This window comes from Nilaparvata lugens, chromosome 1 (assembly GCF_014356525.2).
Source record: "Nilaparvata lugens isolate BPH chromosome 1, ASM1435652v1, whole genome shotgun sequence".
Taxonomy (NCBI): Eukaryota; Metazoa; Arthropoda; class Insecta; order Hemiptera; family Delphacidae; genus Nilaparvata; species Nilaparvata lugens.
In genome coordinates, this window is record NC_052504.1 from 21,326,632 (window position 1) to 21,351,171 (window position 24,540).

Genomic DNA, 24,540 nt, shown 5'->3' on the forward strand with positions numbered 1-24,540 from the left:
CCCCCATCTGTGGGGGTACCCTAGTAGAAGGTATGGGAAAAATGCATATTTTCATCAAAATAACAATAATTATAAGAAAAATCATTTTCTGGTTATTATTCACTATGTTGTTATAATATGTCCTTTCAGATTTATTTTTAGATGAATTTGTAATTTCAGCAACAGGATAAAACAAACTTTCTACAGGTGATATTCTCCAAAGCTTTTCGATTTGTATACAATCAATCTATAAAAATGAAAAAGTTTTCTCAGAAAAATATCAACTAACATTTTTCAGCTAACATTTCTGGCCATTTTTTGTAAATGGAATAACTTTAAAAATTGATATTTTCGTTTTATTCAATCTACAATATTATGAAGAATTTATCCTCAAAAATGAATTCATCTTTTGATTTGTAGCCTAATGATCTATCCAAAAAATTCAAACTTTTGGCGCTCATATCTAAAAAAGTAATGATAAAACTTTTTTATTTTGATAGCTTCAAAGTATACAAATCGAAAAACTTGAAACAAATCAAGAAAATATCACCAGTAATAAATGTTTTAGCCTGTTTTGCACAGCCTTTATGTTAAAACTCCCTAATTCATCTGAAAATAATCTAAATAGACATAGAAGAACCTCAGAATTAAAAATACACTTTTTTCAGAAGACCTTCAAAAAAATGTGAAAGACCTTTGAGGTACATGAGACAAGGGTGCCCACAGAGGGGAGCTTGAATGCAGACTGGGTCCTTGAAATCCTTGGAGTGGAGAGGGGTCAAAATCAAATCTTGAAAGAGGGAGTCCCAAATAAAAGGTCAGCAGTGTTGAGAATGACTACTCCAAGGGAAGGTGTAGCAGTTGATTTTTTTCAATTTGAGGGGGGTTGCATTCATGGGCTGTGGAGGGGGGGGGGTGGTTTGGTCACCCCTGGATGATAGACGTGTTTTCTTGTTCGGGAGTCGATGTTATCAAGGAGAATTCAGTCCGGTCTAGAAATAGAATGCAGCGTTTAACAGGCCTCATGATCAAGATTTGTAAATATTTTCCATTCATTAATTTGGATAAAAAGTAGTGTATAATAACCAGTTTTTTTGTAATCAATATATTTTTGATATGCATTTCTCATAGTTAGCGATTACCTTCTACTAGGGGTACCCCCAGGGGTAGAAGGTAGAAGACGCAGACTGTGTCATTGAAATTCTTAGGGGGGTCAATTTTGAACAATTCTTTTGGGGTAGGGGTCCCCTAAAAAAGGTCAACAATTTTCAAGATAGATGCTGACTGCCTTTTTTGCGATAATTAATTCCTTATTCAGAGGTGGGGGCAAAATAAAAAATTTGGGTTATTTAGGGGGTGGTGCTTGAGGGGGTAGGCACCCTTTGGTACTCTATATTTTGTTGCTTTTTTTAATATTAGTTCCTATTTGTCGCTGAATTAAAAATGTTAGCTTAATTAAAACATAAATACTTACTCGGTGTCTTGAGAATGCTGGTTGACACATGCTGATTCTCAGTACTGATATCGTTCGATGCCAGTACTGATATCAGTACTACGAATATTTCGACACTACTACTTTTCTACTGCTACCTATTTAGTCGCTCGCCGGAAACCCAAGTGTAAAGACGTGTTTCAGGTAGCTAGTTCGGTTTGTCTATTTCTCTATGTTTTATTGTTTTTTGTTTCAGTTTTAATGTTTTCTACATAATATATAGAAAACTTATTGTCAACGACTCTGTCGTTAATCAATTTTTTTGTGAAGACGTGGAAAATTTATACAGTTTTTAAAAGTGCGATAATCACAGTTTTATTGGGCGTACGTTTTTAATTAGTTGCGTGGTGAGTGATTATAGCTGAGAAATAAGGAACAATACGGTACGGTAAGAGTAACGTTCTATTAATTTTAGTAGGCCTAGAACTGTTGATTCATCTCAACTTCATATCATATTTAGCTGTTGAACCGAATCAGACCAGTTAGGTGAAGGAGTCTGTTACAACGAGAACAGTAAATATCAGGCAATATGAATCAACGAAAAGCTTCATATAATGTCCGAGGATATTCTGGACAAACGTTGTCGCAAACTGAATTTCATGGAGATGAAACTGAATCATCGACTGACGACGATGTTGACTTTTGTCCGCCTGGGAAGCGCCCAAAGGCCGCGCCACGTAAGTCCAAGTCTAAGCACCAAAAGCCGCAGGTGCGTAAAACTACTACCAGGGGAAGACGGCTGCATAGCAATATTCAAAAAAGGCAGCGTAATGAATCGAATGTACCATCTCAATCTACGTCTAGTAGGCCAAATGAACCCAGTATGGTCGTGCAGACCATAGAAAGTATCTCAGAAAATAGTTGTGGAGATGATAGCAGTCAGCAGGCCAAATTTACTAGCAATCCTCCCATCCAACAACACAAACCGATTGAAACTGAGCAAGGAATCAATGCCGATTATGCCGGCAAATGTTTGAAATTCCTACAACAAAGTCCCCTGGAAGAAAGCTTTCCGCCACCAGCATTTCCCGGCGCGCATTTATTGTCTGACATCGACGAGGTTATCGCTGAAGATTTAGAAAACTTGCGAAACAATGGTTCACAGAGTAAGTTTTGGTCAGAAAGTTGTGTCATAGAAGACAAACCTAAAAGAAGCGATGGCGTTTTGAGTGTGTGGCAAAATGAGATCGGTCAGAATGTGGATGCTCAAAAAAATGTTCCCCTAGATTCTCCTGGAATGGGAAAAAAGTTTTTACCGAAATACCATGATAACATATACTCGTCAAAAACTTCGAGTGATTCGGTCGGGCAGGATCACGCACAGAGACTCTACCCTCTCTCTACAACTACCTCTTGGGAAAATGAGTCCTCAAATCAAGATAAACCAGCTATCACTGATGTTTCAAATGTTCATCCCCAAAATCAAGATATGTCCATTGATATAGAAAATTTTAATGACTTGGTTGCGGTTTCTGTTGTTCAAAGCTCTGAAATTACTGCTTTGAAAGCGAGACTCAGTCATCTGGAAAATAGCATCCAGACCGTTCAAAAAAGAATGGATGAATTTGAATCTGCCATGAAAAGTTATCAAAATCTGACGACGACGATGTCCTCGTTGAAGACCGAGGTTTTGGAGCAGCCAGTGGTAGACAGCGAACAATCACTTGTAGGAAGGCAACCAGGTAACTACTATAACTCCATTTATTCAGCTATTATTACATTATATAATTATTATGCACCTATCATCTTATTTAATTTGGCACTATTTTAATTTATGCACGTCACTCATTATTACACTAATTTACCGTATTTAATTAATTACATTTGGGTTCACGTAACTTAACATACCGGTAGCCCACATCTTCTTTACTAATAATTACAATACAGTACTGCACTTTCATTTTCTATTCATATTCTTGATCAGTATAAATTTTGAGAATATTTAAAAGTGAGAAATGAAAATCTTGATAGTTTTATAATAATAATTGTGTTTTGTGTACGGTACTAGTTACACTTTTTATATTTTCTCAATTCATTTTTGAAATGAAACACTTGGGCTGGAAATGCTGTATGTTCATCACCAATACTGAGTGAGTTCAGTGAATTAATAAGAAATAAAAATAAAAAATCTAAGTATCCTACCCTTCTTCCAAACATTTCTACTTGCAAGGGTACTTCAATTTTTTATGTTTGTTTCTTGATAATTAAAAGTAGCCCTAACAAAAAAATGAATAAAGTATAAAATGAACTTTTCATTGAGTTCTGATGAGTCATAATGGTCTCTAGGGCTACTATGACTGTACTTATATCGAAACCTGAATGAATGTACTTCGTAAAAAAATTCTGTATTACAAGCTAACAAGGTTGAATCATCGTTCTTTACTCATTAAAATAATATTATCAAATGAAGAGTTAGCAGGGAGGTACGCATGTTTTCCAAGGATTCGTCGTTAATTCATTTTTAAATTCAACACTAATTAATTATTTTCAATTCTATATAATGCGTAGCTTATATGTTGTAATTTCTAATCATCCAATTACCTCCCTGCTTAACCCTGTACTTAAGGCTGTGCAATGGCTAAAAATAAACTCTTTACTCGTGATATTCTGCAAAAATTTTTGATTCGTATATCATCAAGCTATCAAAATGATAAAGGTTTCTCTGGAAAAAATTTTTTCTGATCATCACTTTTTGAGATATGAGCGCCTAAAGTTTAAATTTTTGGGACAGAACATTTCAAATTCGGTAAGAGATAAATCCATGAGATTCAGAGGATAGATTCTTCATGGTATTGTTGATCTAGTAAAACTAAAATGTTCTGGAAATATCAATTTTTAAGATAGTTATTCATTTTACCAAAAATAACTTTTAGTTGAGTTATTTTTGGTAAATTGAATAACTTTTAAAAAAATTGATATTTTCAGAAAATGTTCAGTTTAATAGATTAACAATACCATGAAGAAGGGTAGGCTACTTAGATTTTTTATTTTTATTTCTTGTTAATTCACTGAACTCACTCAGTATTGGTGATGAACTTACAGCATTTCCAGCCCAAGTGTTTCATTTCAAAAATGAATTGAGAAAATATAAAAAGTGTAACTAGTACCGTACACAAAACACAACTATTATTACTAGATTAACATATCCTCTAAATCTCATGGATTTATATCGTACCTAATTTGAAATGTTCTGTCCCAAAAATTCAAACTTCAGTCGCTCATATCTCAAAAAGTAATGATCGGAAAAAATGTTTTCCTAAGAAAACTTTTTCATTTTGATAGCTTGATGATATACAAATCGGAAAACTTGGAAAAATATCACGAGTAAAAAGTTTATTTTTAGCCTTTGCACAGCCTTAAGATGGAATCACCTATGCCTCGTCATATTACAACAGTTTGATTATTGGATAAAATGTAACATCTTCATCCTATCCATCATAAACCTAATGATAATGATACATCAAACTCCAAGCAAATTATTTAATGAGTAGGATGAAACATATAATAATTATTAAACAATAATAAATATAATAAGAACAAACAATTTCGGATTCCACGTACAAATGAATTATACGTATATTGTACTGATATTGTTTGGAAATCATTCCATGACTTGGCCAATGACCATTTTCAAACATACATGTTCCAAATAGGCCAAAAGAAAGACATTGATTTTCTGCACTATATGCTAATCTAATGTTAACCATTTTATGACTTGCATGCTTTTTTCCTAACGCTCTCGATACTAGATCTCCAATCAGACTTCTTTGATATTTCGAATTGTTAAGCATATTCTTGAAATGCCATAAACAGGAATACCGGAGCAAGCCATCATTCTGGCAACCAATCCGCCACAAAACACAGCCTGGTCATTCGTGCAAGAGGAAACTTCTTCTTACTATGATCTGGAAGGCTCTGCATTGGTCGCCACCGCTGGATCCAATTATGTGCTTCAAAATAACAATCATGGTGCACCTGCAATGTTTGAACAGCAATCGCTTGGTTATCCGATTGTTCCGAATATGAATGATTCTGCCAGTATTTCGTTCCCTGGTCAACAACAGGCCGGCTCTACTATCACTTCGTCGTTTCAGCAGCCACAGCTCACGTACAAGGATTCCACATCGGCCCTCCCCTCTGGCAACATGAAAATCGAAGGTAAATTATAACCCTATTAGATAGTTCTTGAAAATTATCCCTCAATTTTACTCCCTTCAAAATAAGTTTGGAGTTACTATTTTTCTTCATTAGTCAGGGACCTACTGTTCCAGTTGAATAATATTATACCAGCTATTATACCAGATTTATATTGACCATATTTGTCTAATTTTTTCTTGTACGTATAATTGTTTCAAGCTACAGAATTAATTTCGAAGCTAAAAAGTTTATATCCCAATGAAATAGGTACTCAAATTAGAATTTTTCTATCAATAATCTTAATTATAACTGCCTGTATGTATTACCATAATCTTCTCTATATATATAAAAATTAATGTCTGTTTGTGTGTTAGTTTGTTTGTTCCCTACAGACTCGAAAACTACTTGACAGAACGGCATGAAACTTTGGGAATATGTTGTGTGAATATTGGGGATGGTTTCTGACCAGAAATTTTAATAGGGGGGCTAATAATAATTAAATATTAATCCATTTTACAGACCTATGTTTTCGAAATTGTCGGCCGAGCGGCTACCGTAGAACAGGAAGATCAACATGATTCAAGATCATGTTGGGATAATATGATTTAGCATTTAAACTTACCAGCTGTAATAAACACGTCACTCTGTGATAAATAGAACTGTAGTTTTTAAGCACATATGAAGTCCGTATTGAGATGTAAATAAAAATATTTATAGTCAGATAAATTTCATGATTCACCAAATAAAGTCAAGTGTGACATGAGATTTTTGGCGGTACCTAAGAAGTTCGCCGGGTAAGCTAGTTATGAATATTAATAGTCTATTACCATGATGATTTATCTGCCATAACTGCAGTGACAAAAACGCACCTTTTTCCCTTGTTGGTTAAACTTTTTCCTATTGTTTGAAATATATGAAATAAAAAAAATGTTTGATGGGCCTCTAGATGCACTAAAACTCTCCAGTGTCTTAGTGTAGATGCAGGTCCTGTATAGTAAGTTATATTATCCAAATTTATTTTGCAAAAATATTCAAATTAGTTGAAAGCCCTGTGAAACTGCAGTTCATATATCGTAGGTATGAAGTCTATAAATGTAATTGCATCATAATTTATTTATTTATTTATCCATTTATTGTACAAAATACTACAATCATGATATAATTATGACTTTGAAGGATAAACTAGGCTTAGCCTGTACTAGTTCTAATTTGACCTTATACATGCTATGAAATTTGAAAATATACAAGTAGGTTCCAACTATAGCAGAATGTCTGTCTTTTACAATATCAAGAGCTTGAAAATAAATTTCTATAATTTACAATTCAATAATAATAGGCTCAGGTCTAGTGTCAGAGTTTCCAGGTCGCAGCTGATCAATTTCAGGGCCTCTGACATGAGCTAAAGACTGCTTTTTAGGCAATCGGGACCGACGGCTTGATTTAGAATTCAATTATTAGCGGTTGGTTATATAAATGTCATACCATGAACCCGTTAGAACTCCTCATACCTATTTACAAAATTAATTCAGTTTGGAAACAAACATGCATAGGCCTATGTAAGTCCAAACTGTTTCCTATACCAATTGAATAAATTTGAAGAAGAAAGTAGATTTTTAATTCTTAAATATTTCTATTCAGAACAGAAATAGAATGATTGAAAGTGGTAATTATGAGACAAGGCATGAATAATTAATCTAATAATGTAATTTTACTATTGATACGTGAAAACTGACAACTGACACTTTTCCCTGAAACATCTCTGAATTGATTCTGTGTAAGCTGTATTTAAATTTGTATAGTTAAATTAAGACCAACCCAGGTATATTTTATGATTTTGATGTTCCAGTTGTGGAAGCCGAGCCAGAAGGAATGGAATTGAGCGCTGCGTCATCCCAGTCTGACTCAATAACTGAATTAAAAAATCGATTCGATACTGTCATGTCAGATTTCCAGAAACTACAAGACAAAATGAATTACATTTCGAATTCAAACGACAATCCTCAAGGTAGGTTGAAGGAATAAATTGAAGAACTCATACTTTGCTGTGTTACTCAATCTCAATAATTTTCAAAATGAATTAGGCCTAATTCATTAATTTGTTGTTCTTGACATCATTTCAAATTTGCTTCATTTCTCCAACACTCCCTACCTCTGGTCCTTAACTGCTTACAATTTATGATTTTTATGTCATAAGATGAATCCAACTCTTATAACCTTGAATTCAACTCTGTGAATACCTTGACTTTGATCAATTCTAAAATAATATTTCTACCATTTATCACTCCATTGAACACTTGCATTAGTATATCTCAGAAACTCATTTTTTCTCTATTGCACTCTATGAATTAGTAAAGTAAAGTATGAGGTGAATCATCCATAGCAATAACTGTTTGAACCAACCAGGAATACGGTAATGTTTCTGGAGATTCAAGTAGTGATTCATTGTCTATCATGCTACGCAATAACGAATTGAACAGTCGGTATTTCTGGAACGATGATGTGAAAATGCAAAGTTAAAATGCTACTTTCAAATAAAATTATTTTCAGGTCAAAGCAGGAAAACAAGTCCAGACCCATCAACCAAGATACGAATGTATGAAACACGAGGTCCGTTGGTAATCGATGAAGATTATCAGGAACCTGGGCCATCAGGAATCAATTCGTTTGGTCACATACCAAATACAAGTGAGATACAATTTACTATAGTTAATGCTAGCAAATATTTTATAAATATTGTAAATATCGATAATAACAGGAAATTAACTCACAACAGTAACATATTCATGAAAGAAGGTATGACCTAAAAAATATTGTCCAATCCAATAAATAAGTACAATAGTAGGATATTAATGAACAATAATATTAATATTTATTGAAATATGTAATTTTTCACAAGGTCACTAAGAACAAATCTAATATTATGGTAAGGAGTTTCATATAATCTCCTATAAAAAAGATCCATTCAAAAAGAAAGAAATAAATATAAAACTATCTCAAATGAAATTACATTTCAAGGCTCAAGTTATTATCACAACATGATCTTGAATCATGATAATTTTTCCATTCTACGGTAGCCGCTTGGCCGGCTAGTACGAAAGCATAGGTCTGTAAAATGGATTAATAAATAATTATTATCAGCCCCCCTATTAAAATTTCTGGTAAGAAACCATCCCCAATATTCACACAACATATTTCCAAAGTTTCATGCCGTTGTGTCAAGTAGTTTTTAAGTCCTTAGGGAACAAACACACATACATACATTCATTTTTATATTATATAGATTAGCCAATCATAGGAAATAATGCGTATGGAGCGTTGTGATTCATGTATTGAGTTGAATTTATCTTAATTTTAGATATAGCCCATTAATTTTTATCGAGTTTTTATTGTGCTAGTATAGTAAAATAATCTAAAAGCTTGTAGTACTCTTTATTAATAAAAACTTTAAAATATTTTTAAGTTGTTATTAATAAAGGTTACTACAAGTTTTTACATTGTTTTTATTAATTTGTACAAATGTAGCCCTTTTAAGTGAAGTGTTTTTATGAAATAATCTGTCTATAGAGAGGCCTGAAAAATGGAAATAATCAATATTGTAGTGAGGAGAAAATCTATACGTCAGTATTATATTATAGAAAATAACTGAGGACTTCTTTTGAAAACTCAATTATTGAAGAACTCATTATTTTATTCAAAGAAATAAAGATCAACATGGTTAGTCCAAGTGATAAGTTTTGATGAGTATTAAATAATAATTGTTTTTATGGAATGAATTTACTAATTTGATCTATAGTTAGTAATAGGTAGCTCAAACCCCTCCCCCACAGTAGTCTTGAAATGTTCTACCTTAATTTTACGTGACTATTGCCTTTTTATATAAGGATGAAGAAAAATATTTTTCATTAATTCATTTGCTATGAATAACGCTTTCTCTGTTAGTCTTGATTGTATCAAGCATAATGAAAATTTCCTTCAAATTGGCTTCAAATTCATATCTTTAAGATTCTGCACCTAAATCTAATTCAGTCAGAACTTGGATAAGATACTTCAATTTTGAGAGAATATCAGCAATTATTGGAAAATAAGCTCGGTTGGAATACATGCAAGATATGATATAACATTTCTACGAATGCTTCAAACCTAATATTCAAAACCTCAATGGAGTATTCATAGAGATTATTTCATATTTAGATTTCTTGTCTAATGGATTCAAACAATCAACATTTTTATGTAATTTTACTTCCAGTGTCTGGGCCTGAACCAGTGGTAACTTATGTTGGAGAAAAAATCTGGGGTGACTTGACATATTTTGAGGATAGCAAGATCGTTGGGCGTAGCTTCCCCTGCAGAGGCGTACATGTTCGTATCGACTGTTTCAAAAGTGAGTACTTCATTTATACTTCAAGATTACAAGTTGAATACAAATAAGATTGAGTGATCATCTTAAATTGTTGAAGGTATCGTTAAAATTGTAATAGACTTATAATAATTATTGTCTTACGATAAAAAATCTCCAAATAGTTCATGTTTCATTGTCTTGGAGCATAGCTCGAACAAAATTTTTCTAGTTTTAGAATCCTGGAAAATGTAAACTTCTAATCAAATATTACAGAAGATTTGGTCATGGTATGCTATATTCGATTATCTTGTTGGAGATATATACAGGTTGTTTACGAACAACCAATACTCTAGGCCATTGTTCCTGGTTAAAAAACATATCTAAATATCATATTTGAATTGTCCGGACAAAGCTACAAAAAAATTATGATAATTTTTCAAATTCATAAAAAAATTGCGGTCTTTTAAAATGTTGTTCCTTAAATAACTCAGAAACCATTGGTTTCACAAAAAATGACAAGAATATTTTTTTTTTATTAAATTAAATTGCCCATCGATTGGTATCATATTTTTCAAGATTGGACCAATATTAACTGAGATATGGCCGCCTTAGTGATAGGTTACCACTGAAAGTTTGTTGCAGTGCAAACCAAGGCATGCTAATAGTGTCGCCCCAATGATGCAACAATATCAATTTGCATTGCATGTTAATAGTTAGCGATTTAAGGTCATTTCAAACAATAAAATAACATTACATAGCCCATCTAAAGGTGGGTCACCAACCACTAAAGCTGCCATATCTCAGTCAATATTGGTCCAATCTGAAACAAAATGATAGGCAATAAAATTTACTAAAAAAAGTTATTTCTGTAAAGTTTTTGTAAAACCAGCGGCTACGGAGTTATTCAAGAAACAAAGTTTTAAATGGCCGCCATTTTGTTTTATGAATTTGAAAAATTATAATAATTTTTTTCCACAACAGCGCGTAAAAAAGAATTTACAGACTCAATTCTCCTCGTAAAACAGCTTATTTCTGAGGAGAATCTACTTTTTCGCTCGCTAACCATCCGCGCATGCGCAGTAGATTTTATTTACGCTTGCTTATCATTCGCGCATGCGCAGAATAGTTTCTTTACGCTGGCTAATCATCTGATGGTAAGCAGCTCGCCAAAAAGTCAGATCTTAACCAAAAAGTCGGTAATTATACCTCCGCCGATATAAGTAATTTAACAGGTTTGGGCAGTTGTAGAAAAAATTTTGTATGTAATTCGCGCGTAATGCTTCTTTATCGTTCTTGCAAAATTATCACGCTCCGCTTCGCGTCGCGTGATAACTGTTTTGGGCGAGCGATTAAGTCGCGCATTACGCTCTTAATACATAAATAGCTATTTTGTAGCTTTGTCTAGCTGTTATAAATGATTGTGCAAAGTGTCAATTTCGTATGTTTTTAGAGAAAAAATAATTAGTGAAAAAAGCAAAATGGCCGCTGAGTGAGTAACTGAAGACTTCCGGACAATTTAAATATGATATTTAGATATGTTTTTCACCCAGGACCAATGCCCTAGAGTATTGGAGGGAGTTCGTAAACACTCTGTATTTGGTTTTCAGAAATGAGCATCTCATAGAATCATGATAAATTGTCTTTTTCTTTAGGGCTACTTTTATTATAAATTAAAATATAAGTATCCTTCTGAATTATTTTGACACATGTTTCGGCTACTAATGCCATTTTCAAAATCTTGAAAATCTTGCAATTTGAAAATGGAATTAGTAGCCGAAACATTACGTATTTGTGCATACCTCCATGCTCAATCCTCTATTTTATCATTCAATCACTGTTTTAAATAGAGGTACATTTTAGTATTTTTTTATATCTCGCTATTATAATGCAGTAACATTTACAAGATAATAAGTCAATTCTGTAAGTATAATTAGTCAATTCGGTGCATTTTGCTAGCACAATGTTGCGATGCTAAGTTACTTGTCATCTAAAGCTATATCTATTATATCACCAAGATATTCTTCTATAATTTATTTTTTCATTGCAACTTACATAATATCAACTCCTGACATAGTTCCTGGTACTGCGAATTCTTTTTACTAACATTTTGTGTGTAATACTTGCTCATCTTATTGTATGTTTTTGTCCAGATCAACAAATCTTCATTTCATGTTGAGAGCACTGCTGATTGAATGTCTGTCCTTCGTGTTTGTCCTGTACTGTGTCAGTATCAAAGGTATTCAAATTTATTCACTTCTGTTATGTGTTACTTTTCTACCTATTCTTTACTTTTTGTCATAAATATATAGAATTGTACACTTCTAATAGAATTATTTCTACTATACTCCTTTACTTATATTTTTCATATAGTATTGTAAGTTTCTGAAACAATTGTGATGTACCGGTAGTTGAGTCTATTGTTGTGTTGTGAATTTTCAATTCTTCAATTGAGTGTGTTTAAAATGGCTTTGTGTAACAATAATAATTATCATTTTCATTGATGTTGCTTTCCATGACGAAACACTATATATAGTGAGGTCCACGTTATAATGACAGTATTAGATCAACTTTGGTTTTGCTATCTTTGTCACCGACAAAGTCGGTGGTACTATCCTTCTCTAGGTCCACAATGATGCCAATTATGTTTTTGACAGTGTGGAAATATAATTAATTAATGCAGAGAATTAGCATCGCTATTCTCCTATCTTTATCCACTGCCAGTATAACGTGGACCCCACTTTATACTACACCTTTTCCAACTGTATATGAGAAAGTATCAATTGTAATATTGAGAATAGTCATTTGTATTTGAGAAAACGTCAGATGTAAATGAGAATAGTCAATAGTATTTGAGAAGTCATCACTTGTACTTGAGAATAGTTAATTGTATTCCAGAAAGTATCATTTCCATTTGAGAAGATACGATTCGAAATATAAAAGTTGTCAGTTGTAATTGGGAAATGATTTAAAAAAAACAGTACTTCCAGTTCTTATATTTTTCATAACTGTACTCATTCAAAATAATATGGAAATGTATTTAATATTCCAATAAAACGTTTAGTTTTTGGATAACACATTATTTTCAAGCCTCAAAATCCATTGAAGGATTGCATTTGTTCCTTCATCTGAATCAATTTATCAAGAGATTAAATTGATTGATGATAAAGTTTAATTGCGCCGTAAACATAGAGAGTTTGATCTTCATCAAGTGGAATGTTTGGAGACAAAAGATACATTGCCAGTACATACATAGAAATAATTCACATTAATCATTCGTAAATAGTACAGGGGAAATAATTTCACCATTGAAAATATTAAATTTCCCCCATGCAAAGCCTATGATAGTAATTGGAATACTGTGTACGAAGTACAGTATCCTTTCCAGCTCAAATCAAACCTGTACTGTAGGCTACAGAAGAGTCATGACATGTCAATTGGAAAATTTCCTCATTTTCAATTTGATATCTTCTCATTTGCATTTGACGATTTCTCAAATGCAATTCACTATCCTCAATTTTATTACATGTGATGACTTCCCAAATATAATTGACTATTCTCGTCTACATCTGACATTCCCTCAATATTACAAGTCACTATTCTCAAATACAATTGATACTTTCTCAAATAAACATGATACTTGGAAATTTAGAAATTTGGGTATCTTACTTTTTTCGGATAGCAATACTTTCCTCACCTATGGTAATATGATATAGGGCAAGGAAAGTAAAATAGGTCATTTTAGTTATGGGCTCGAAGTCGTGCTGTTAAATCCAATATCTACACTCATCAAATGCATTTTAGAGGTTGTGATAGCTTTTTTTGAAAGATGTTTATCGCTAAGTAGAAATCGCAGTGTAGAAATATGATTAATTGATGCAGAGAATCGGCATCGCTATTCTTGAATCTTTATCCACTGTCATTATAACATGGACCTCACTATAGTAACTTTGTTGTAGTTCATACTCTGTGTTACTTGTAAATATTTGAAAAACACTTACTTTTCTTGGAGTATTGAAGAATGCATGGGTGATGAAGCTCCTCTTCAGGAGTGAAATGCATTCCTCAATACTCCAAGAAAAGTTAGTGTTTTTTTCAAATATTCAGAAGTAATACAGTGTCTGAACTACAACAAAGTTATTATTTTCAACACGGCTTCAGAAACATTATAAGACTAATACCCGGTTTCTAGGACACTTATCAAATATAACAAACCATTGAACCTACAGATTTATTGGTCCATTAGATCTTAAGGTGCGTACAGACTGTCGCTCTGCTCCGCAACCGAACGTCACTCCAGCAGAGCGATTGATGATCGACCGGCGAGCAACTGTGGTTCGACCGGGGAACGCGAGAAGATCTAACATCTTCCGTAACGTTCATGATGGGTGCGTGGGCGGTGCGACTGTGGTTCGATGGTGGTACGAGGGCGGTACGAGGGAGGAGCGTGCTCGGTGCGGGTTGGAAGCACGAATATGTGTACGCAGCTTTATAAGTATCATAGAAACCGGGCTCTACTTTTTTAGCATTTTCACATTATACATCCACCTTTTTTCAATAAGAAGTCGTATTATTTGTTCAGAAAAACGTGTTTTTACATTTTCATATCATTTAGTATTGTTCTAGAAGCCGGCCCTACTAGTTTTTTCAGCATTTTCACATTAGCCATCTTTCTCCAATAAGAAGTCGTATTATTTGTTCAGAAAAAAACTTATTTTCATATCAGGAATCTTCTCCCAATGAGATGTTTTTATATGTATACAGAACGAAAGTTCATGCCATAGATTGCTTTAATACGCATTTCTAATTACTGTTCCAATAGTTGAATTCAAAATATAATCTGAAACAAGCCATCAAGCTTAGACAATATTGGCCAATCGCGCTCCAATAGATAAGCTTATAGCTAGGTATTTTTATAGTTTGGGCAATATGTATTTGGTATGAAATATCTGCCATTATCTTCAATACTCTCTCTCTGAGCTATGAGAGAATATGAATTATTGACACTATTTTTTGTATTCAATTAGCTATTAATGCATTTTCAAGTGTTATTCACGTACATTTGCTATTTCTATAAAGCTTAGTAAAGTTTGTATGGAAACTTTTATGAGAGTTTTTTCACAGATAGTTTTATTAAATACTGGCAGGTAACCCGTGCTCCGCAAGGGTCTATCTCAGAACCTGACAAACTAAAAACTTGACGTAATGAAATCTTGAAGAATTGAAAATAGACCTATAACCATCCCCGGTTAATTATGAATCTGTATGTAAAACATAATTTCCCTATCCCGTACGTGTATAAGACAGTTTCTTCCTTTATTACAGTATAGATTAAAATTTGATATCACTATTCCTCACAGATCGAGAATTCAATAAGAGAAATAACGGGTATCATTTAGGCCCGTTCCGAAACCCTGAACGGTCCCGAGAGACGACAGGAATTCGCAACATGATCGACTGTGGAATCATGCTCTATTTCATTAAGGGAGAACTCTCCATTGTGAACCATGCCAAGTGCACCGTATATGTGCTCTCTAACTACAACTTCATGGCTGGTAGATATGGGATCACCAGAGATAAGCAGAAATACTCCATTCAACCTGGTGAGTAAACAATATTATGCTATCATGCTCTTTCTATATTCAAAAATCAAATTCATAAATAAATAAATTTTGGTGTTAGTTGTAAAAACCTTTCCACTTATTCGTAGAAAAACACAATGTTGACTACATTGCTTGTAAGGAAATACAATATAAGATCTTGTCTTTTTTCTTTAGGCTACTCTTGAATAATAAATACAATTAGAAATCTAAGTACCCTTCTAAAATTGTTTAATCACAACATGTTTAGGCTATATAATGTCATTAATAGCATCATAGTTTATTGAAAAAGTAATGCATTAATAGCAGTAATATAAAGGCATTATATATAGCCGAAACATGTCGTGATTGAACCATTTTAAAAGGGTTTAGATTTATAATTTTATTTATAATATAAGATCTTATATGGTGAGTTTTTCTACTAGACTACTACTATTTAATTTGTATAGTACTGTAGCTACATGTAATCATTCCCACTAAATTAATCTGTAACACAATGATTACTGTAGTTAAGTTAAATTTATTTCTTCCGCTCAATTTTTCAAGTGTTGTACAATGAATGTTCAGTTCAAATTAGTAGAAAATAACAATGAATGGCTGCTTCTGTCATGACTTGATGAAGAGATTTTGTGGCTTCATATAGCTCTATGAAGCCATTGCAGATTTTATGTTAACATGACATTTTCACATTTTCACAAGTTATTTGCATCGCTCAGTTTTAATTAGAGTATTTTTTTAACGTATGAAATTGATGGAAATATATTATATCTTGTGTGGCTAACAGAGATATAACAACCTTCACAGAACTTGAAAATTAATGTATGAACATTAGTTACAAAATGTACTGTATGATGATTGAATATCATAGACAGTATTCAATGAAAATTATATTATTCATTAAATGGCGTCATAAATTCCATTTTCAAAAAAATGGACTACTCATTTATGATCAGTAGAAACCTTTGAGCTTTGAAACAATATTCTCTTGGATTCTCAGGAAAACGTTTTTTGCAGAATTAGAAGACACTTGTTCATTTTTTGATGACGCACTACGACAAATGCTAATGTGCTCTGACAGTAATGGGTGAAATTAATTATCATTCAAAACATTTTTCACACCGAGCTCACTTTCTTCAATAATAAGACTATAATCTGGCTTGAGTATGATTTTCTAGATGGATAGAATTTTAGTTTTGCAATATTGTAATACATTTTCTAAAATTTGCTTCAGAAATAAATCCATGTGCTATCTATAGTGTAATAAACAGTAAATGATAATGTGGGGTCAAGTAAAAAGTAAGTTACATTTTATTCAGGTTTGAAGCATTTTTCATTGCGATGAATGAATGAATTATTCTAAAAAAGCAACATGTAACAAACATTTGAAATGTAAATTTTACAATCATTTTATAGAATAGAAACAGAATAGAATAGAAACTCCTCAACTAGAAACAGGTCAATAGATAGATAGGACTAACAAATAGCTTGTGATTTGTAACTTGGCTATAACGGTATTCAAAAATTTTTTGGTTCAAGTGCCTTTTTCTCAAGCGTTGAAGAGTAAGGGTGTGATCACATTGAATGCGTATAGGTGCAAGTGCACCACAGATCATGCATGAGCCGAAAAACAGAATTTGAAAAGTGTCATTGAAACACGTTGTGACTTGCATGTAGCTGCTCACACTGAACGCAACCAACAAGTGCAAGCGTTCAGTGTGAGTGTTACTATTGCTCTTTCCAGATTCTCTCTCACGCTTGGTCATGCACAACCAAGCTTGCAGTTGCACATAAATGCATTCATTGTGATCACACCCTAGTGTTGGCTGACAGCTGACTGACCTGGCTCTTGAGGTTTGTGAAAAACCATCGAAAACATTTTTACCGAATAGTTGGCTATAGAAAGGACCCTTGTGAAAAGGACCCTAGTTAATTGCAGCAGGTTTTCAGTGGTCAACTTGTCAGGAAAAATTCGCAGAAAATCTGACGACCATGTGGGAAAATAGTTGAAGATAGAAACTTCCAGATGATATACTTATTTATTACAATAAAATATTCCTTACTCACGAAAAAATGTGAGAACCTCACTTTTTATCTGCACTTCATAATATTATGATGGACATTGATTAACTAATTTTCTATTCACAACAGATCAAACCCTGAAGGTGCTTCGAGTCCCATTCAACAAGCAGACTAATTCAGTGCTTGATCTGAAGGATCGCCTGACAGTTGATGATGAGAGCTTCTATAAAGTATACATTTCGTTTGGAAAAAATTGGACTGAGAGGTAACAGCTTTTAAATTGTTCACTACTGAACTACAGCAGATAGTAATAGTTTAGAAATTTGAATTTTCATATAAATGGAAACTTGTGTTTTTGGGCTTTACAGTAAATAGTTATCAATTATAGCCTACAATTATATCTGATGGGATGATTTGTTGATGTGGTGTATTTTGTTCTAAACTGATTTAAACAATAAAACTCAAAAATAAACAAATTCATTTGGAAGCAGGATAATCATAGGATTTGATTTTATTAGTGATTTTTATTATTTAATTGCGTTATTATTATTTCTAAGAATTGTCTAGAGAATTATGAGTTTTTTTATTTTTATACAATCTTGAGTTTATTCCACTCACCATATAATCTTGTAGGTTACGATATCAATTAGGGACATGTAGTGTCATACATGGTGAAATAAAAAAAAGATTTCCACCTTGAATATTGAACCTTAGATAGGTCACTGCTCCGCACAAATATTATTAAAGGAAAAAACAATAAATCCTCTCAACTACCTAATATATAGGAACTTTTCAGATCGATTTGAGAATGTTGCAGTAAATGTATCACTAACTGAAAGGAAGAATGCAGTATAGAAGACCACTTGGAATATAATACAATAGTTGCAGAAAAAAATTTGAATAAGCAAGTTCCATGGTTGTTTTCTGTGCCATAATGGTTTTTATAATAAATGTTTAGACGATTGAACATACGCTGTTGTCAAACTATTTGAAGGAAAGCAGTAGGCTATTCAAATTGTTCGTGAAAATTATGTAGGACTCTGTTAAGAATAAATCCATTAAAAATTCATGTTCCTCAAAATTCTTGCTATTTTTCATTTTTTAGGACACAAAATCAGCTACCGTGTTGGTTGTGCCTCCAAATCAGAACTTCTAGTGAGAATTGAAAAATCGGATCTAAAGCTCCAATCTTCACATGACATTCCTCTGAATCTGCAATTATCATTTATTAGTTTATTGTAAGGTGAAGTTCTTACACAACTACATCGGTTTTATTGTTAATCCATGTTAATCCATATTAATCATTAATACAGTTCATTGTATGGTGGGGGTGGAATTTTCAGATTAATTGTTCTTGATGGTAATTGTATCAATGTAGGCTAAAAAGATTTGAATTTTGATTGATAATCAATTAATTCGTAATTCTGATTCATACTCAATATTATTAATTTCTTATTGTATATCGTGTTGATCATTAATTTTTACTACAGTTCTACATTTTAAATTTTTAACTACATTTAAAAACTGTAATCCTTACATAACATTCCTTGGAATCTGCGAGTTATCAGTTACTATTATATTTTACGACGGAGGTTGTATTCAATTCTCACACGATTGAATGGGTTTCATTGTTAATTCATTTTAATCATCAATTTTTGCTACAGTTCATTGTATGGTGGGGGTGAAATTTTCACTTGTTTTCATTGTATGATGATTAATAATTCATAATTCTGATTTATATTCATTATTATCAATTTCTTATTGTTAATTCATGTTGATCATTAATTCTTACTAGAGTATTGTATGGTGGGGATGAAATTTTCAAATGAATTGTTCTTGATAGTGATTATATTCATGTAGGCTAATAAGTTTTAAGTTCTGTCTAATATCCAATTGTTTGGTGGGGGCTGAATTTCATTGATTGTTTGTAGCTTAGATTTATTGCTTTTATCCTGCATAATAATTATTCATATAGGCTAATGAGCTTCCAATTTTTATAAATATCCTATTTTAAAATAGGTTTGTAGTAGATTATAGCTTTTATATCAAGCAATGTTTTCATGGGTTTTGACGTCTGGTTGGCTGTACTTACTACTGCTGCTGCTGAGTGATCTGGTATGAAAAGTATAGGACCGTGCAATAATGAAAGTATTTTGTCTTCCTATATAGATCTTATAGAATATTACCAATAGTAACTGAAGAAATAGAAATAGACCATGAGGAGGATGAAGAGTCATATCTCGCAGGATTTTCCTATTTCATATTGACATAATCATAAATTATTGAGATCAGAACATTAATTTTCTATTAATATTCTTCTTGTGGTATTGCAGCTCCATGCGAGCTTCAGCCTCTCGCACAAAAGCTTTTTAAACATGACGGTCACATAGGCCTACCTTTCGTCTCCATGCTATAACTCTCTACCTCCGGTGATTATCATCCACTTCATTTCTCCATCGGTTGCGTGGACTTCCCTGCCATCTTTCATTGCCAAACTAGATACTACAAGGGCTCATCCTGGTCTTATAAATTACTTTTGCATTCGATGATTTGCCTCATGATTTTCTCAACATGACCAGCCCAGTGTAATCTTTTTAACTTGATGAAACGATTTTCTGTTAGTACTCATAAATTTTTGGTTGCCAAATGAATCTATTGGTTACCTATTGATTATCTCGATAATTCACTACTACATGAATCATATTTACACTATAAATCAAGGCTAAATTAATCAAACATTATTTATTTATTAATTTTGCTATAATTATTTAGATATTATATATAAACATTATATTTACACTATATAACTCAAGACTCAATTTATCAAATACTATTTATTCATTAATTTTGCTATGATCAAAAGTGGAACTCATCCTGAACCTGGGAACTGATCAATATATTGGAAAATCTGGTAAGATTTAAAAGTGATCAGTGTGAGAGAATTCTCTCAAAAATACTGTCAAATAATCTATTGGAATATGCTAACATTTATGAAATTGATGGAATAATATATTGTAACTGAAAACTGATTGTAACAAAGTCGTCACTAGCCAAAGATCCCAATCTTTCTCATATCAAATTTATCAGAATATTCTAAAACTTTTCATAATTTTATAATAATGAGACTGAGTTGATAATGTATTCGGAGTACTGAACATTATGCATTGCTATATAATCTGAAATCCTAAAATTATTATCCAAACTTATATGTTACAGTATTACATTTATATTCTTGAATAAAATCAAATTATAAGAAATGTTAATATCAAATTATTTTAGATCACCTATTAGCCCACATAGCTTATAGTATGATATCAACCCATCCACACTTATTGATTCATGCTCATCCTCTACATTGACTAATTGTAACAATAAAAACGGCAGAATTTCAATTTTTATGCTTTAAATTATCAGTTATTTTTTCATGGAATTCCTTAATAATTCCCTTTATTTTTAACAAAGTCACAGACGGTTTCGGCCAATTATGCATTGATCAATAATTATGCATTATAATACTGTAATTGCCGGCCAGTAGCCTATAGCCGAGAAATCTGAAGCGTTGCACCCTTCAGTCTGCTAGCGTCATTCATCTGGTCGTTGGTTCGAATCCCAGTAGGCATGGACGTTTGATATCATTAGATTTATCCTTTCACATTCATTTACCGATGCACAAGCAAAAACAGTTCATGTGGGCATCATCATTAATTATAAAATTTTGGACAATTTATAGCCTAATGGCATAATAATTATTGATCGAAACCGGTCGTGTCTTAAAATAAAGAATAGTATGCACTAGTAATTCTATAGCTGATTACAGACCTATGCGCCACGAACAAGCACTTCATCAGCTGATGCTCTGCTTATTATATCTGTGTTTTACTGTTACTTTACAAATAACCGGGGAGCGGTTTGAATCAGTGGTCGCGCTGATAGGCTTAGATAAATTAAGAATCATGCGCCTGCTACTCCCGTTGGAAGGGTGACTGATGAGAGCCAACTCCTCTGAATATGATTCATAAAATTGCTTCCTGAACCTGAAATGGTTCGGAACCCACCTAAAACTGTAGGTCCATTCTTATGTGAAATGGGCATATTAAATTATTATTATATGCATATTAATTTATCGTCAATAAACAATTAAATAGCTCAGTATGTCATTTACATTTTTTAAAATTAATATCGAATTACCAAGTGCACAAGCGAGTCTAAACGCACCTTATGGAAAACTTTTCAAGTGGCCCTATAGAAATATAATCAGTTCTATTGTTTAATATTATAATTTTAAAATTAGAAAAAAATCTCATGAAGAAAATAAATAAAATAAATAAAGATCATTGAATGAGGCAATAAGTGGAACCCGGATGAACTACAGACACGGCGACCATCTTGCATGCCTCCTTTGTCCAGATAAGATTTGGATTAATTTATAACGATCGTAGATCGGTTTGAGAGTCTGACTCGCTGAGGCGCGGCTGGTCTGGGTTATTAGGACGGCCACAGAGCCACAGACCACCTATTAGACTATCCCGTCGTATTTTGAAGGTGCGCTTATCGCCATGAGTTGGGCATAGGACCAGAATGTATCATCTTCATCGATCTTAGAATCGGTCGACCTACATCCAGCCATTCCATTGTGATTATACGTTGTGAGAAGCGTCGTTCAAATCGACGGAGACATTCCGTAAAGAAAAGATGCCCATCAATTTTATATTTAAAAAAGCATAAATCTTTTACTGCCTTGTGACAACATCTTGATTCCTTTTCTGAACATATCTACCGTTAGGGATATTAGAGGGTCACTAAATCTACAATATTTCAACAAGAAATCAACATAGGCATTCACTAAAAATAAAGCTTTGACAATAGTATCAAGTACTTTATTGTCAATATTAATGTAATTAAGTTTTATTTTACTTGTTTTTGTGTAACCTCGTTCCTGACGTATTGGAAGTCGATAAGTGAAGCGGTTCATTTTGCTTGCATCAGAACTTAGACAACCCCAGCATCTTAGAAAAGTATAGCATGAATTAAGTACTTCATGGCGAAATATACATTGAGAAGATTAAGGTTCTCATTAAAATGATTGTTTTTCTATTGTTCAACTTGCTTGCAGATGAACTCTATTTTATACAATTCGTCATTTACTGAGAATTTTAAATCTAGAGTTTTTAATGACTAGATGAACTAAGAAGATTACTGTATTCATTGTAAATTATAAATACCTGAGATTAGGAACATGATAGATTCAATAAATTGGAACCTGATAGGTAGAATTAACAGAGCTGTAGTTAACTTAGTGCTATGAGCGTTGCTTCAATAAAAAGTAGGGGCTACCACTCTACTTTTTATTGAAGCAACGCTCGAATAAAAATAATAATTCATTTATTTGGGTACTATTTATTATTATATGGCCTCAACTATACGTTAAGATCACTTCAAATTCTTTATTCAAAAAAAAAATAATTAAACAATCAAATGCATTCAAAAAATCAAATACAATATTGTTTCCTAATTTCTAATATGTGTTCCCTATAGGCTACCCTGTGTGGGGACACTTGAATATATATAATAAAATATTTATATAAAATTTAAATATTATATCATGAAGAACATAATAATTGAATATTGTATTATATTGAAATAAATCAATATGTCAATATTTATAATCATTCTTGCACACATTCATACGCACACACATTCACATATGCGCACACATTCATACGCACACACATTCACACATGTGCACAAACACACACACACACACACACACACACACACACACACACACACACACACACACACACACACACACACACACACACACACTTACACAAAACTTAAAACTATGTACGGAGTGGTTGCTGTTTTTTTTAATATTTAATTCAATTTTATTCATAGTTAACGTTTCGTTTTTTTTTTCAAAGTGCTGATGTAATTAGACCATAAATGAATGCGTTTTGAAGAAAGAGACAGTGATTGAAATTTGATACTGTCTTACTGTTTACGCATACCGGACGGGATTTGTGAGTTCAATGATCTTTGATTGTTGCAGTGTTCATGTCATGTAATGTGTAAATTATACTAAATTTAGACCTATATTAATTTAGTAAAAAAATCATTCGGGTTGTCTAGTTGTAAAATGAATTTCTTGATTTCTTTTCTAAATAACTGACGTGACGTTATTTTCCTTGTTGTTACTGGAAGTGAATTGAATATTTTTATAGCTATGTATTTGAAGTCACGTTTCTATATGGTTTTTATTTATTTTTACATAAATACAGTATTATATGAATACGGGTCTCAAGTAGTGTGACCTTCTGACTGAGTTAAGTTTCGCATTATCCCTTTATTATCTATTTATTTTATTATTTCGCTCTACTAATATTTCAAAATTGATAATGATATTTCCTAATAATATTTCCATCATAATAGGGGATGAAATCTATTTGAGTAAGTTAACACCTTGTTGTTTTTCCTTTATAATGTTCTATTTGGAATGACTGTTAATAGATTCGAATGAATGAGAATGGAATATAATAATAATAACATCGAGTGACCTGGTCAGAGTTTTCAGGTCGCAACTGATCAATGTCAGGGCCTCTGACATGACTTAACGACTGCTTTTTAGGCAGCCGAGACCGACAAATTAACGTCTCCATCCGAAACACGGGAGTAGCCCGAGAAAAATATATTTCCCGGAGAATATGGAAATGAAACAGTTGGTATACAATAGACCTACTGTGATTACTAAATTCATTTTCTGAATCACAGAAAACGATTTTCAAACTTTGAATACTAATTGTGGTAGCTTTCATTGTATCAGTTTTAACAGGTCATGTAAAGCTCGTAAATGATCTCTGAGTAAGTATATCATTGTATTGTAAATATATTGTAAGATTGCTAGGTGATTTTCGATCTGCACTACTGTTGCAGTAATCACATATTTTTCACTGAAAGAATAAGTGCTTCTACTCCAT

At 32.7% G+C, this 24,540-nt stretch overlaps 1 protein-coding gene across 1 annotated transcript; it reads left to right on the forward strand.

Moving 5' to 3' along the window:
• The first annotated feature begins 1,607 nt into the window (after positions 1–1,607).
• On the forward strand, positions 1,608–18,757 carry LOC120350010. The gene is made up of 8 exons (XM_039421943.1): positions 1,608–3,153; positions 5,285–5,629; positions 7,455–7,613; positions 8,156–8,293; positions 9,855–9,989; positions 15,305–15,547; positions 17,693–17,828; positions 18,669–18,757. Exons 1-8 carry the CDS (start codon positions 2,001–2,003, stop codon positions 18,727–18,729), a joined length of 2,370 nt encoding a protein of 789 aa, XP_039277877.1. The 5' UTR covers positions 1,608–2,000; the 3' UTR covers positions 18,730–18,757.
• Positions 18,758–24,540: the final 5,783 nt, after the last annotated feature.

Excerpts from the sequence above, each read along its gene's own strand:
- LOC120350010 (XM_039421943.1), top strand. The coding sequence starts at position 2,001 with ATGAATCAACGAAAAGCTTCATATAATGTCCGAGGATATTCTGGACAA. Across the intron at positions 8,294-9,854 it reads TGGTCACATACCAAATACAA|TGTCTGGGCCTGAACCAGTG; the intron begins GTGAGATACAAT and ends TTTTACTTCCAG. Across the intron at positions 17,829-18,668 it reads GGAAAAAATTGGACTGAGAG|GACACAAAATCAGCTACCGT; the intron begins GTAACAGCTTTT and ends TTCATTTTTTAG.